Source organism: Vicia villosa, linkage group LG3 (assembly GCF_029867415.1).
Source record: "Vicia villosa cultivar HV-30 ecotype Madison, WI linkage group LG3, Vvil1.0, whole genome shotgun sequence".
Taxonomy (NCBI): domain Eukaryota; kingdom Viridiplantae; phylum Streptophyta; class Magnoliopsida; order Fabales; family Fabaceae; genus Vicia; species Vicia villosa.
The window spans coordinates 112,076,498-112,093,342 of NC_081182.1; the positions used below are offsets into that span (position 1 = coordinate 112,076,498).

The 16,845-nt window shown below is 33.2% G+C and overlaps 2 protein-coding genes across 2 annotated transcripts; one reads left to right on the forward strand and one right to left on the reverse strand.

The window, feature by feature from the left end:
* Positions 1 to 8,114: 8,114 nt before the first annotated feature.
* LOC131662338 (putative lipid-transfer protein DIR1) lies at positions 8,115 to 8,705 on the forward strand. Its single transcript, XM_058932102.1, has 2 exons — positions 8,115 to 8,484; positions 8,568 to 8,705. The coding sequence occupies exons 1-2, from the start codon at positions 8,172 to 8,174 to the stop codon at positions 8,573 to 8,575; spliced, it is 321 nt and encodes a 106-aa protein (XP_058788085.1). The 5' UTR covers positions 8,115 to 8,171; the 3' UTR covers positions 8,576 to 8,705.
* A 30-nt stretch (positions 8,706 to 8,735) lies between these two features.
* Positions 8,736 to 13,058, reverse strand: LOC131662337 (sodium/hydrogen exchanger 4). Its single transcript, XM_058932101.1, has 14 exons — positions 12,687 to 13,058; positions 12,273 to 12,391; positions 12,088 to 12,185; positions 11,940 to 11,999; positions 11,589 to 11,635; positions 11,308 to 11,499; positions 11,100 to 11,146; positions 10,908 to 10,974; positions 10,480 to 10,580; positions 10,297 to 10,398; positions 10,026 to 10,170; positions 9,866 to 9,928; positions 9,658 to 9,741; positions 8,736 to 9,454 (listed from the first exon to the last, which is right to left on the reverse strand). Exons 1-14 carry the CDS (start codon positions 12,876 to 12,878, stop codon positions 9,137 to 9,139), a joined length of 1,635 nt encoding a protein of 544 aa, XP_058788084.1. The 5' UTR covers positions 12,879 to 13,058; the 3' UTR covers positions 8,736 to 9,136.
* Positions 13,059 to 16,845: the final 3,787 nt, after the last annotated feature.

Genomic DNA, 16,845 nt, shown 5'->3' on the forward strand with positions numbered 1-16,845 from the left:
TATTTTCTTATTCACTCGATACTAGAGAATGCATTTTTTTTGTCCTTTTCTTTTTCTTTTTCACAAACTTTTTTTGAAGAAGCTATTTTTAACTTCTTGTAATTTTTTTTCTTTTCTTTTGACCAATTTCTCTAGTACCCCAACCCCAAACTTATTTGTTACTAACTTCCAAAAGTAACCCCAAACTTATTGTTTTGCATCATACAAGTAAATCAAGTATTTCTACCTAACTCCAAAGAGGGTTGAAAGAATTAATCTTTCAAGTCAAATGGCTATATAATAAAGGTTATGTCATTGAAATAATGGTTATGGTTCAAATTTGTTAGCAAGGCATATAATCATATTAAAATAGGGTGGCTTAAAAAGACTAAGAGTTTTCACAAACAACTGCCTTAGTATCTATTTATCAAACCAATATACTCAAATAAAAGACAATACAAATGATAGTAAATAACTAATGTATGAATACTCTTATAAGAAACAAAAATGAAAAATGGAAATATTATGCTCAAATCTTATAAGTTGAGTTATTTGTAGATTGAGTACAAGCAGTCGCCTTCCATTTTCTTCATTAATTTTCAATCTGCAAGGAAACTTCCATGATGATCACTTTGTTAATTATTTTTCTGTTGACTTTTCTTTTCTTTTTCATGTTGGCACTAGTAAGGTAGAAAAATTAAAATTGAAAGAAACAACAAAAGAAACAAGTTCATTAATTAAAGCAAAGCGAAATACAAATGGGGAATAGCTTCATGATAGTTAGTACTCTTTCTTGGATCATATCTAATAATGCGAAAATTTGAAAACTAAAACACAAACTCTAATGGGTTGCCTCTCATTAAGTGTTTCTTTAAGGTCATAAGCTTGACTCTTTCGTCTAAGGATCGCTATGCACTAGAGAAACCTTCTCTGATGCTATTTTTCCTCCTGAATAGATCTTTAACCTTTATCCATTTACCATGAAAATATGCAAGTCTCTTGAATCTTTTATTTCTACAACAATATTTGCAAACACCTTATTCACAATGAAAGGTCCAGACCATCTCGATTTCAACTTACCAGTGAACAACCTCAGTCGAGATTTGTACAACAAATTTTTTTGTCCTATATGAACTTGATTGCCCAATATGCTTTATATTCTAGCTCAACAAGTAAATAACAAGCTTTCCCATAAACCACCATATATGGTGACAATCCAAGACGAATCTTAAATGTCGTCCTATAATCCTTTAGAGCATCATTTAGCTTTTTCGACCAATCTTTCCTGGATGTAGCATCTGTATTTTTCAAGATCTATTTTGTCCACAAGTTTGAGCATGATACAGTGTGGATACTTTATGCTTGGCATTATATTTGGCCAACACACTTTCCAAGTATTTTTTGCAAAAGTGTGTCCCCCATAACTGATCATCACTCTATGGATTCTGAATCTAGCAAAAAAATTCTTTTTCAAACAATTATCGATAGTTTCGGCATCATTAGCTATACAAGTTGTTGTTTCAGCCCATTTGGTGACTTGATCAACACAAACTAGAATGTAAACATTAGATTTGGATGGAGGAAAATGACCCATAAAACCAACTCCCCGACAGTCAAAAATTCCAACCATAATTACACCTTTAAGAGGCATTTCATCTCGTTCAATAATATCTTCATTAATTCTTTTTTCCTTCTTGGTGACATCTTCATTCTCAAACCTTGACAAGTGACCTGCTACAACATTTTTTAACACTGTTTTGTCTCTTATTTCCAAGTTGAACTCGTGTAGAAATAATATCCAACTGAGTTTCCTTGGCTTTGAATCTCCCTTGTTGAAAAGTTATTTCAATGCTGCATGATCTATAAAAACAACCATTTTGAACCAATTAAATATGCTCGAAATTTTACCAAAGCAAATAATATTGCTAGTAATTCTTTTTCAGTTGTGGTATAACTCATCTTATTTTCATTCAAAACTTTACCAGCATAATAAATTGCATGGAAAATTTTACCGTGGTGTTGACCTAGAACCGTGCCACCACTTAATCACTCACATCACACATCATTTCAAAGGGCATTTCCCAATTTGGTGCAACGATTACGGGTGCAATCACAAGCTATTCTTTAATGACCAAAAAAGATTTAAGGCATTCATTATAAAAAAATAAAATCATTTTCCTTGACAAGTAAGTTTCAAAGCGGCTTGGAAATCTTGGAGAAGTCCTTTATGAATCTTCAATAAAAACTAGCACGTCCAAGGAAACTTTTCACCCCTTTCACATTCACTAGAGGGGTAATTTTTCAATCACCTCAATTTTGGCTTGATCCACCTCTATGCCTTTCGTTGAAATTTTATGCCCCAAAACGATACCTTCAGTTACCATAAAATGACATTTCTCCTAATTTAAAACAATGTTCGTTTCGGTGCATCTTTCAAGAACAACATTAAGTTGTGCAAGGCAAATATAAAAATTATTACCAAAATCAGAAAAATCATCCTTAAATACATCAATAGAATATTTGATCATATCCGAAAAAGATATAAATCTTGCAGATTTGAAAGGTATCAAGAGTGTTGCATAAGCCATATGGCATTGTACGGTAAGAAACATACTCTGAAAGAGCATATGAAAGCAGTCTTTTCTTGGTTTGCGGGATCTACAACAACTTGATTGTATCTCAAATATCCATCTAAAAAACAATAGTAAGTTTGAACTACTAACCTTTCTAATAATTGATCCATAAAGGGTAGTGGAAAATAATCTTTTCTCGTTGCTTGGTTCAGCCTCCTGTGATTAATACACATCCGCCATATGGTAACAATAAGAGTTAAAATTATCTCGTTCTTTTCATTTGTAATGACAATTATACCTCCCTTCTTAGGGACTTCATTCACATGACTCACCTAAGAACTATAAAAAATTGGATAAATGATAATTGCTTCAAGAAATTTTAAGAATTCTTTTGGAACCACTTCTTTCATGGTAGGATTCAATCCCCTTTGTGGTTGAACTATAGGTTTGAATTCTTCTTCCAATTTTATCTTATGCATTTAATATGTAACTGAAGGTGGAGAAAAACACAAGAAAGGGGGGATGTAATTGGGTTCTTTACCTGATTAAATTTCCCTTTCTTTTTAATGTCTTTACTTTCTTTCGTTTTATCATCTATTGGATTATGATTTTGGGGTTTCAGAAGCATGTGGAAGTAGAACTACATAACCAACTAGATGTTCATTTTAACTTCTGTGTTTCATCAAAACTTCTGGCTGGTCTCAGTACAGTTCTGAAGAACTTTTGCATGAATGTTCTAAGTTAAAACGTAGAGTACAGAAAGTGAAAGACACCTTCATTTTTATCCTGGTTCACCTTCTGAATAAGACTACCTCCATTCCACCTTCTTCAAGTGATTTGCCTCTCAACAGAGGTCTTAATCCACTATAACCGAATCATGATTACAATCGCACGATCCTCCGTCGTGACTAACCATCCTGCACAGCCAACTGTTGTGACTCACCATTTGGACAATGACCCGTTCAATGATCTCCACGAGATATAACGTTCATTGACTCAGGAACCTTGCACAACAACGCGTTGTGACTAACTCCCTACACAGCTACCTGCTGTGACTGACTGCAATGGACTGTTCAGTGATCTCCACGAGATATAACATCCATTGACTCCTGGACTCCTGAACTTCACTTGGTCTCCAAGAGATTTCCACAATGACCGCGGTCAATTGTCTTCTCAAGCTTCTGACCTTAACTGGTCGCTCAAGGCATCTTCTCGAGATTTACAGATGTGCTTCTTATTCAAGCAGATGTTCTCCTACGTTAAGTACAAATGTTTATGACTCACTGACTAGAAGTCACTTATGGAGTCTAAACAATCTATCAGAAATTTCCTAAGATACAACACACTACGAGCAACAACTCTATGTGTTTTAAAATTAATTACAAGAACAATACATAGTCTTGTAGTCTTCTATTCTTCAACTTTTGGATGAGATCTTCTTCTTCTTCTATAAGAAGATTAAAAGTAGCAGCTCTTATGTTGGTTGCTTCTGCCTTGATCTTCATCTTCTTCTTCAATACTGATCATTAAGCTGATAACAGCTAATAACACATTGATTAACATCAGTAAACATGAAACACTCTACGAGCAACAACTCAGTGTATTCAGTTCCCTTTGCCTTTCAACATGATCAATTTAATGCTTGATCAGGTATTCTTGGATGTCTTTATATCTCCTCAATGGAGCATTCTGCATAGCATGCAGGTTTTCTTCTTCATCCTCTGAGATATTCTTCATGGTAGGCATATGATGTGTATTTCAACGTTTAATCATCATACACATAATGTATATTGCCTCTTAATGGAGCAGTTGAATTAGCTCGTCAGCTTTCACGTTCATGCTCTCCATTTCCATCACATAGGCATGTGTTTAGTGCATAACATCAACGTGGATGATTACATACATAGTATGTGTTGCCTCTTGTGTATCTTCTGATGTGTGTTTTCTTTCTCACACATTTTATCTCTCTTGTATAGTACAGGCATATGATCAGTGTATATCAGTTTTGTTGCTTGTTACATATAGAGTATGTATTGCCTCTTGTATCTTCTGATGCATGTCTTCATATTTCTACAATTAATTGTTCATGCTTAGCTGCTTCATCTACAAATGCACAAATGCATCCTGCAGATTCATTCTCTTCTTCTTGTGCAGAATATTTCTTTGATTGCACTCTTGATCCTTTCTCCATGGATGATCCTTACCGGATATTCTCTCTTTCTCTCTGAATCCATACAAGGGATGGATGATCACTCACTCTTCATTTTTGGATAGGTGGATGGATAGATGGATACCATATATGATGGTCACTCACACATTATCAAGTTTGAAGTTTGGTTCTATTTATAGCTTGATGAGTGGTTATCGTTGGAATGTAGTTGTTGCAATTTGGTTGGGTGTGGTTTTGAATGCTTCGTATTGATTGGCTGCATGTGTCCATGACAGAACCTTATCTTGATGTCAGTCAGTGGCGTACTACTTTGGTTTTTCTTTTCCAATGTGCTGCACGTAGCTTGCTTGTTCTTTTAACCTTGGGAGTTGTTCCTTTTAAATGTTGTAACCGTTTTGCATGTGATGATGTTTCTCACGGCTCTCCATTTGATTCTAAGCTCTTTGTATTCGATTCACTTTGTATGCTGAGCTATAGATTCTTCATTGGTTCCCAAGTGACTCTTTTGTTGTTTGCGTTTTGTATGTCACTGCATTGCACTTTCAGAACTTTTGATCTTTTTCATATATGATCTTCTTGCTGTAATGAATCTTCATGTATTTGATATTTCTTTTTCAATTCTTTTGAATCTTCTGATGTACTTTCTGATTCTTGCTTGTTGTATGTAAACATTGGTATTTCTTTGAAGGTTATTTTGTTGAAATCTAGCTTCTTGTGATACTGTTGTTGTTGCATATTCTTCTGAATGGTCTTGTTCTTCATTGTTGCTTCTTTACTTCTGATTTGCTGATCTTGGCTTGTTTGACGTATTCTTAATCAGAACATTTGATGAATGATGTTTAGCTTCGTCAATCTTCTGGATATTTGATTTCATATTTAAGCCAGTTTCTGATGTAGTGGTTGTACTCTTTTTCTGATGAATCCTGTATAAGCATAATATCTGCACACTAAATGAAACCATTAGCAATAAAATTGTTGCTTCAGAATACATACGTTTGCTTATCATCAAAACTAGATTCTGAACATAGATTCTCAATCTTGTTCTAACAATCTCCCCCTTTTTGATGATGACAAAAACTATGTATTTTGATGGAACAATTTTATGAGGTAATAATAAATAAGCAATTATATTTCATCATATTTCATGTTCAATCAGGTAACTTAGATTCTAATCATATTTCTCTTTTTCTCCCCCTTTTTGTTATCATAAAAAAGACTTGACAGAGTAGGTGTACTAATTTTTCTTCCTACATTTTGTGAACTCTCCCCCTGATTTGCATAGTTCTTTAGGGATAGGCTGGGATGATTTAAGTTAAGCATAGTCCCCCCTGAATTAAATACTCCTGTTTGTTTCTGATTTAGCTACTCCCGAGTTCTAACAATCTCCCCCTGAGATGAATATCTGAAAGGAATGTATGCTGCTAGCTTCCTGAGTAATTTTCTATTCTGTCTATTTCTTTCAGAAGATTGTTGGATATAGCATTTTGTCAGTGCACAAATCTTCTTTAGAAGTTCTGACAGGAATGATGCTTAGAATACAAACTTCTTTTAACACAGATGATATTTGACAGTTTTGATTTTACTTGTGTCATGTCAGAGTCTATTATGTTCAAAAATCTTCAAGAAGATATAGTGACCAGTATATCAGAACATGCTTGAGCTTAGATTAATAGATTCTTTTATTCTTTGCCTAAGTTTTCAGATTTTGTTTAAATTAGAGTGAGAATGATGTTTTAAACACAAGCAAATATAACAAAGACAAATTTTATATAACAAATGTTAAGAAAATAATTTAAACTAGGAGAATGGTCCTAGTGTTTAGTTTCATGCTTAATTTGTTTTTTGAAAAACTAAGGTCAAAATGGTCTGAATCATTCATGATTAAAGAAGTTAAGCCTTATAGATCAGTAAAAATGGAAGACCCATTAACCAAAGAAAATTGGGTTGTTAATAGTCAACGACAAAAACTGTACCTCAATGGATGACAACAACATCACTGTCATTCCCTTAAATGATTCGTAGAAGAAAAATAGGCATCAAGCTAATGACGTTAAATAAGTGCTTATTAGGAGGCAATTCAATGCTTTAACACTAATTTACTGTTATCACATTTCTCTGGAATTGTCATAGTAATTTAATAGAAGAAAGAAATAATGCCGACATTCTGTTAGATGAGACATCCAGTTAGCTAAGGATGATCAAAGGAAATGCACAAACAAATACATGTGAAAACTAAATTGCTTTCATGATTAAGTACTTGTTGAAATTTGATTTTTTTTTTAAATTGCTTTAAGATATTTGTTAGATGGTTCAGTTAATCATCTGAAAAGCCAAATGCATTGGAATCACCAAAATTAGGTTAATGATAAAGGTCAAGAACAAATGACTTGTAAAAAGTTTTATTTTTTTAAATGCTTCATTCATGATTAATAGAGTATACTCGGGACTTAATGATCTTTCAAACATGAACATCTGAAACGTATTATGAACATGTAAATATATTATTTCTTTATATATATATATATATATATATATATATATATATATATATATATATATATATATATATATATATATATATATATATATATATATATATATATATATATATATATATATATATATATATGATGTCCAACCAGTCAGATCGACTAATCCACATAAAGGGCTTTCATCCCGACCCTTGAGGGTTTGAGATTTATTTTGGTCTGGGGCACCATCGAACTCGAGACCCTAAGGGGAGCAAACCCTTGAGACCCAAACTCTCTTCCGCTGGGCCCACCCTCTATGTTCATGTAAATATATTGTGATTATGTGATCAATACACATGAGTTATGCGATTTATTGTAAGTGAATGGTAAAGATGTGTTAATTCTTCATGGAGAATAGCCTTTAAAGATAAAAAGATAAGAGGTAATTTGAATTAACGAAGAGAGAATATTAAAATATATGATCTAGTGTGAACACTTCGCATCATATAAGAGTGTGACAGATATAAATGTTAGAAAATATAATTGTATAAATTGGATATGGTAGAGATCTAAAATTGTATAAAAGTCTATATAAGATTTGTCGGATGCAAAATACTTAGTCCTCGATTTGTAGAAACTTATTAAAAGTCACACTTAATGAGATATGATTCAAAAACAATAATACTAAGTAGATTCGTGCTTAGACAAATAGGCCAGTTTAAAGATTGTTTTGTTGTGGTCAACATCTCATCTTGACTTCTTGTGTTAACCTATCTTGTGAGCATCTATCAAGTGAATTCACATGACACACCTAAAACCAAGTGAAGCTAAGTAAAATAATATTGCAACTTGCACACCTAAAACCATGTGAAGCCATGTAAAACAATATTTCAAGTAACAATAACACCCTAAAGTCTAAAACTCAACTATATATAAATTAACATTATACCCTATTCATATCATAGTAATTAGGAGAGAATGGCAAAGAATAATCTCAATGTTTTGATTTTGAATTGGCTAGTTTTTGTTGCATTGCTCATTACATTGTTTGGTGGTGCCAAAGCTACAGAAATATGTAACATTGACATAAGTAAGCTAAACTTATGCAAAGCAGCAATTACTGGGAAAAACCCTCCAAAACCAACTGCAAGATGTTGTGCAGTAATTAAAAAGGGTCAATTGTCTTGCTTTTGCAGATACAAGTCTCTTCTACCTGCACTTGGAATCAACCCTACAAAAGCATTGGCCTTGATAAAAAAATGTGGTCTAAAACCACCATCTGGATGTAGAGGTAATTAATTAACCATGATTTGACAGCTTTTATTATTGATTTTGGTATCACTGTTTTGTGACATGTTCTTTTTTGTTTTGCAGAGAATTGAAGCAATTACTGAGAAATGAATCACTTGTCTTAGGTTACCCCTTCAAATAAATTAGTTACTTTTCAATTTGAGTATCTTTTACATATATGTATGCAAGATGAATGATGTATCAGTTTCCTACCTATTAAATTTTATATAGTTATTTGATGTACTAAAAATATCATAAAACACAATGTGCTTTTCACTCAATGACAAGAATTTCAAGTTATATATATCCCTCCCTTTACACCTTAATCTGCAATCTGTATTCTTATAATTCGAACAATAAACAAAAAAGAACTAGTATTTTGATCAACCAAATTTTTTCTAGAGTATACAATAACTCAAAAAGTGTGATATTTCTAACATGCCTCGAGATTGATCAGTCTGAAGAAACTAACTACTTACTTAGAGCGCTTCAAGTTCACTTTTTTCTGCGATATTCGTCCCTAACTCGTGTTGAATGTGCTTTGAAGATGCTTGATCTTCAAAACTGGACTAACGCGGATCATCATTTGTTTTCCAACTTTCAAGTGCATCTTTATCTCTTAGATATCCAATATGATATGTTGAATTGATTTGCTAGCACTCTGAAGGGTTAGGGCTAGGGTTAGGGTTAGAGCAAGGTCCTCCAAATATAGGTCTCATGTAGGCATCATCAAACTTCCTCCAATAGTAATGTATGGTGTACACAGGACTTTCTATTAGCATGGATAGGCTTTCCTTTGCGCGGCTAATGTTGGTTTCTGCTGACTCGTGAAACGATAGCAAAGGTAGATTCAAGTCCCCGACGGGTGACCCTGACCCTGACCCTGATTCATCCGGTCTCTTGTCTACCCTTCTTGCATGGTGGTGGGGAAGAAGATGTCTAACAAGTGGTTTTGTGACGCAACCAAACACCTGCAATACCATCATTTTGCTTCATCATAGACTTTTCTAAGTTCTTATCTGTTATTACTAAGATTAAGAGCATATAGGAAAAAAAAACTAGACCATACCGGACTGATTTCTAGTCCGGTTTATAAATTATTGGCCTAAGTTGAGCATATAAAATCTAGACAATCCTCGTCTATCAAATCGATCAAAGGAGAATCGCAACTCACGAGTGTAGTGAAAAGGACAACAATAATAGTGTTGGTAATCATGGTTGCTTTAACCGGATCTGAAGTAACCCCAGAAAACGTGAACTGCATAAAATAAAATGAAAATTCAATAGTACCGCCTTATGCTACACTTCAATACATAAGAACATTTACTTTATAAATTTCATTCTAACTACGATGTCTAGAAACAAAAACTTCATGAACATACCTGTTTGAAGGCCAATGCGATGGAGACTGCTCCCCTCATTAGTCCAGCCCACCAAATGATTATCTGTGTCGTTCACAAAACATAAGAAGCCGATCTAAAAAGCTATTTTCTCAGATAACTGGAACACTACAAGACTATCATATAAAACAGGAATAGTAACCTGGTGTTGTAATGTGATACTAGGTGTATCTTCGACGCGCCTATTCATATAATTGACCAGTGCTGAGAGGGGAAAAACAAATGCAGCCCTCCCCAGCAATATTAAGAAGATTAAGCAGCTGTAAATTCCCATCAAATTTCCAAATCTGCAATGAAGTTGACAAGAGAATATTTATGTTGCAATGAATCTCGCAAGTTATTTTGAAGACTATATCAGAAACACTTTATTCAAAATACTTATAATTGTACATAGTCGTAAACAAGTATAGTACCTTAAATGGGTCATCCTCCACTTTTCAATGTCAAGCGCATCCATACCGACGTAAAGAAATATGAAGGTTTCGGCAATAAACGACATTGTTGCAAACACGTGCCTGGAGAAGAGAAATCAAAATCAAAAAACTAAAACCTTGTGTCAGGAAGTTACTAAACTCTACAATGGACTAACCAAATACCTGGTTGTGGTTCTTGAAATTTCAGTCACATTATGCCATGCATAATGTGACATTGATATTCCACAGAAGAAAACAGTGAGGATTCCACTTAGTTCAAGTAGCTGTATAAGAATTTTCAGTTTAGATTGATGGTGAATAAAAAAAGTATCTAAACTTGATAAAAAGCAAAAATCTCTAGGTTATCTGAGCGTATGATTTGACTCACTTATTTGAATTTTTCTACCTGTGTAAGTGCTTATCGGTAAATTGAAATAGTTTGGCTTTATTTTATCTTTTGTAGTAGAAACAACTTATACACATGCGCTTATTTAATAAGCACTCATATTTTAAGTGCTTAACTAAGTTGTTTATTCAAACCAGGCCTTAGTTCTTTAGGCTTGTAACTGGTGCGGAGTCAATAAAGGAAAAAATAAGTGAGTATCAAATACCTCTGCCAACATGTAGGATAGATATGCCATTAACATCATCATTGAGATTTCACGAACACTTGAATGTCTGCGTGCATAAGCAGGGGGGAAATTTGTTAACTTGTCCTCTAATTTTCACCTTCATAACTCATTACATTTCAAATCAATCTTTAAATACAATTTTAGAGAACTTATAAAGAAAAATGTACATACTTTCCAAAGGTTAACGCTTTCAAGATATATGCTGTGACAAGTCCAGCCTGCATAAACAAGAATTCATCGAAGTAAACAGGAATTCCCGAGAACAAACTACGATCGACTAACTAAAGAATTTATAGGAAGCTGTGAATTCGGCTTACAACACTTGAAAAAAACATATCATAGTCATTTGTTGCCTACAATGTTCATTATCAGTACTCACTATGACTCCAAGCGCAGTGCTTGCTGCGAATAGATACAAGAAATCACCAACAACACGGAGTGCCTTGCCGTTAAGTCTTGAAACATCAAGCTTTTGGACTGCATTGAAGAGTACAACTGATGTTGCATCGTTTACCACTCCTTCCCCAAAGACTAAGCTGTATAGTAAAGGAGTAGCTTCTTGATTAAGAACCTACAAAAGCCTCCAAATGCAGTGTTGAAACTAAGATTATGCCGATATATATAATTAAATGAATAAAGCTATTCACAAATCTAACCAACCTGTAGCGTACATACTGTGTCGGTTGAGGAGAAAATTACTCCTAAAGCTGAATCAAATTAAGATAAGCAAATTGTTATCCAAATATGTATGTAGAGACTGTCGATCATCATTGTTAGAACAACTCCGATTCAAAAGAAAATAGATAAGAAAAACACAAACAAAGAAAACAAAAGTTATGATTACGAAATTCGACAGAGTGCGCCTACATGTCCGACTACAGAGTGAAGCTTAGGATTTAAGATTACACCTTACTACTGTCCAATTTACAATATTACACGTAAAACGTACCAATCATTAAAAATATTGTCCTGTGTAAATGCATAATATTGAGATGATGAAATTAATCTTACCGAGATAATCTCGCGCTGTCAGGTAAGGGAAGGCCAACTTGGGAAACAGCCACCAGCTGCCTAGGTGAACCAAATGTAAGGTGAATCCATGAAAAGTATCATAATGCCAATGCTATAAATTTCATGAAAAAGAAAAGCTAGTCATTACCACCGGTAATAATAGACGTTGAAATGAAAACACCGACAACTCCAAAGAGCATGATGGTTAAAAAGTTATGGAAGAACTGTTTCTTCTTCACCTGAAATCTGTTGGATAGGATAACATAACTCAAAAACATCAAATTTTGAAACGTTAAGAGATGCTTCAAGTCTAAGACAAAGAGAAAGTCTTACCCTGCATTGAATATTATAGGAGGAAGTAGATATATGAAGAATACTTCTTCATTAAATGTAAGAATTCGAGAACTTTTTCCCTTAGTTATTAACAAGATAACCAATCCAGCAATGCATCCCTACCAAGTATAAAGTATATTAACACCAGGAACGCTGAACAAAGAAGTGTCTGGTGTGTGGAACATCAACACATAATTATGTATAATTTACTTATTTTTTCAAAATTATTATCCGTGTCAGTGTCGTGTCTACGACAGATTTATTAGGGAAATCACATTCATAACTAAAATTTCAACCGTTCATGATTAACAACAAAAGGCTTATGTGCAATAAAACAGACAACAAGTATTATGATGAGACAACAAGATAAACTAAAATAGAAATTATAGATTTCATAATGGTAATGGATCTTACAACAAAAATGGCGACAATGGATTCATTAATCCATCGACTCTCTTCAAGCAAGTGACCAATGAGCAAACATAGGCAAAGAACAGCGACAAAGAGTGTTATAGGAACAACCTGTGCATGATCATGAGCCAGATTTTTTTCCATATCAGATGTAGAATTAACTGCAACCATCATGCTCATCATCATCATGGCCATTGTTATTCTTCAAGCTTCTCGAACAATGATTTCTCTCAGGCATACAAACCTTTCGTATGGCAAAAGCTGATGTCAGTTATTTTTGTTAGGTGAATCGGAGTGAACTCTAAAATGAAAAACAGAAACAAAGATGCGCATCACCGATGGGGTGTAACGGCAAAAGATGACACGTTTTATTGAGTGCATGAAAAGTTTACGTGTCACTCTTTAACGTCAAGATCTGAAAGCACTACACTGTGACACTGTCAGGATTTGTTTCACGGTTAATTCATTTATGTTATGTGTACTTTCATTGTCGGATCATGACATTACATAAGTGTTGTGTTGGAATTAAATAGTATACTCCTTCCGGCCACTTAAAAAAAAAAAAAAAGTAGTATATAAATGAAAAAGAGAGAAAAAAAGCATTTTACTAATTCTTTTTTAGAAATTATTTTTACACCCATATACCTTGTGACAAATCTGTGTTGAAATTCCTAAAATATTTGTATAATTTGGATGTACATCTCCGAATATATTTTTTTCTTAAAACAAGATAATTTCGGATGTGCACATTCGAAGACACTTTTTTTTATAGAAAAATGTGTCTTCGAAGTTGCACATCCAAAATAACTCAATTTTTTGTCTTGAGATTTTTCAAATATACATATTCGGAAAAAATTCCTTATTTACTAAAAAATTGAAAGCAAAGTAAATCAATTAATCAATTGTAATAATAATATAATTAATTGTATTAATCAAGATATATAATTAAATATATATCATTTTAATCAAGATATATAATTAAATATATATTATTTTTATCAAAATATATAATTAATTAAATATTTAACCAAATTAATTTTATAATTTAAAAAAATAATTATTTTTATAATTTAACCACATAAATATTTAATCACATATTAAATATATACCATTTAAAAAAATAATTACTTTTATAATTTTTAAAAAATATTAAAAAATAAATTATTTCAAAATTAAAATTTTATTTAATATATTTATTATTTATTTATAATAATTTATATTTAATTATTCCTTATTAATGAAAATTCACTATAATTATATTATAACTATATTATAAATAAATACTTTTTTAAAATAAAATCAAAAAAATTGGAATATTGAAATATTTGGGATATGCATATCTGAGCTAATCAATATCTCAAAAAAATTGGGAAGGGTTTTTTCGAATATGCATCTCCGAAAAAAGACCTGACGTTTTAAATCCAACGTTTTAAATGAAAAAAATTTAAAGATGGGTGATTTAGGAGATGCATATCCGAATTCTTTAAAATTAGAATATGGGTGCCTTCAGAGATGCATCTTCGAAGGGTATTTTGTGGTTTTCAGAGGTGTTTTTCACCCTATATGAATGCACAAAGAATTTTTTTTTTTCAACGGGAGGGCCTTAGCCCGAAAAGAAATAGAAACTAAGAGAAAATCACCAGAAACAGAGATTTCCTCTTCATCAATAGCGAGTAATCCAGCTATATCATTTGGATATTCATGATTAACTTTTAAGCATATACTTTGCCGAAGACTAATATTCGTCAAAGTGTATGCACAACAGTATGCTTCTCTATGAATATGTTTGATTCGCACATCCCAATTTTCATTCAACCTGACTTTAACCTCTTGTAAAATTCTGTTACCTTCTCCGATGCATGAATTTCTGGCATTGATAGTCTCTGTAATTGTCCTATTTGTCAGTCTGAAGCTCAATCTTCTTATAACCCTTTTCCAAAGAAAACTTAAGGCTTTCTAACCCCCCCCCCCCCCCATAGCTCAGCGCTAAAACTATTGCACTGCCTAATGTTTTTGGAAAAACCTCTAATCCATATACCTCCAGTATCGCGACTCAAACCTCCAGAACATGCACAACCATTGCTCTTGGAGACTCCATCGTTGTTGATCACAATTGTAACGCCCCGAACATTTTATTTATTATTTTAATCGCTTGTTTGTGATATGATTATGTGATAATGATAATTGTTGGTGTTTTGGTGTATTGAGCTACCTTTGTGTGGGGTAGTGGTCTTAAGAGTATAACTAAGGTAGTGGGGTGTGTGAGCAAAAGTGTTGAAGTTGGTGGTGTAGAGAGTAGGACTAATTGAATTATATTAGTTAATAACTAGTTAGTTATTTAATATTGGGTGGATATCATTTAATTAAATAATTGGTGGAAATTATTACTATTATTTTAATTAGATAGAATTAGTAGTAATAATAATAATATAATGAAATAATCAAAAAGGGGAAGAGGAGGGGAGAAGTTGTCATTATGTGAAAAAGAGAGAGAACAAAAAAAAAGGAGAAGAGGAAAAGCTAGGGATCAAGGGAGAATGCCATAGTAGAGGTTAAAGCACTCATCACTAGGAATACCAAGGTAAGGGTGGGGTTCCAACTCTATAATAAGTGGTATAGTTATGGGTATGTGGGAATTGTTAAATGCTAGGTTTTGATACAAATTGTTCATAGATTAATATCCATATGTGAAAGTAATTGATGATAAAATTAATGTGATAAATTGGTTGAGAATATAGTATGTAATATGTGTTAGAAATTTGATGTTTGGACTGTTTTTATGTTGGTCACAAACTGGTATTTTGAGGTTTGGGGGAGCAATCACGTAGCAGAAGAAAAATACTAATTTTGGCTTTGTTTTATGTTGGTCACAAACTAGTATCCTGGGATGTACATAAGCCCCCAAGCATAAATCCTGAAAGAGTGAAATGTTCGGATAAAGAATCCCGAGATATATTCCATCATTGAGATTATGTCCTAGCTCGTCCTTGACCCGTCTAGAGGGCGCCTCTAAGCCACGACTAATGACATATGATTGTATGTTTGACTAGTAATGATTGTAAATATCTTACATGATTTCTTCTCTCTCTTTGATATGATGACTTTTTATGGGAAAACTAATTTCATTATGTTCTGAACCGACACTACTTACCTTGCCATTTCATAACATTGATTGGTTAAATACCAAATATCTCCTTCCTTGTTTTGTATTCTTCAAATTCGGATATTTTCAACTTCTCTTCAAAGTTGTCATTGAAGTCTTACGCTTTCAACAGTTGATTACCAACAACTTCAGGTATTCTTGTTTTTACCTTACTTTCTTTTTGCTTAATTTTTTATAATGATTATAATACATGAGTGTGATGATCTAAGAAACATACCACTTCCTCAAAATGCCCTAGAGAGGAGAGAACTTTGAGATTTATGCATCAGAGAATGCAAAGATCACTTAGGAAAAGTTCAATTTGATCAAATTATTAAGGAAGTTTATGACGATATTTTTGCATCTGGTAGTGAAAATGATTCAGAATCTTCATCATCAGGTTCTTTAGAAATAGTGATGGAGATAACTGGATCTTCCATTGACCAAGAAGTCCTAATCTATGACCAGATTTCAATCGATGACAAGTACATTTCACACTCGAATCTAAGAAGAATATCTCCTCCACTGGTAATGTAAAAGATGTCATATTGGAACCTTGCATTCAAGGCTAATGTGTTTGCATGACTCAACCGCGAGGAGTATCAGATGAATACTTCTATTTTTACACTTTGGGGTGATTGAGGATTTCAAGATCTGTATACCATTTACCGATTTTGAGTCTGATCTTCTCAAAACTATAAATATCACACCCTCCCAACTTCACCCTAATAGTTAAGGTGTTATAAAACTATTGTATGTGAGGTCGTGGATATATTCCCCGCAATAGGTTTGTTCTTTTCCTTCTTTGAGGTTAAACGGGTTGGCAAGGGATGATGGATCTCCTTTAACGGCATCCCAGGAAAAAAATTTATCTAAGTTTATACAACTATTTATAAAGGGTTCAAAGATAGGTTTCTTCGTGTTAGAGGTCGGAACAGGTGTCCTTAGGTGATGTATGTGTTGGATGGAAACCATCGCTTTCCTATTTACTGAACAGATAACCCTATACCTATGTTCGGG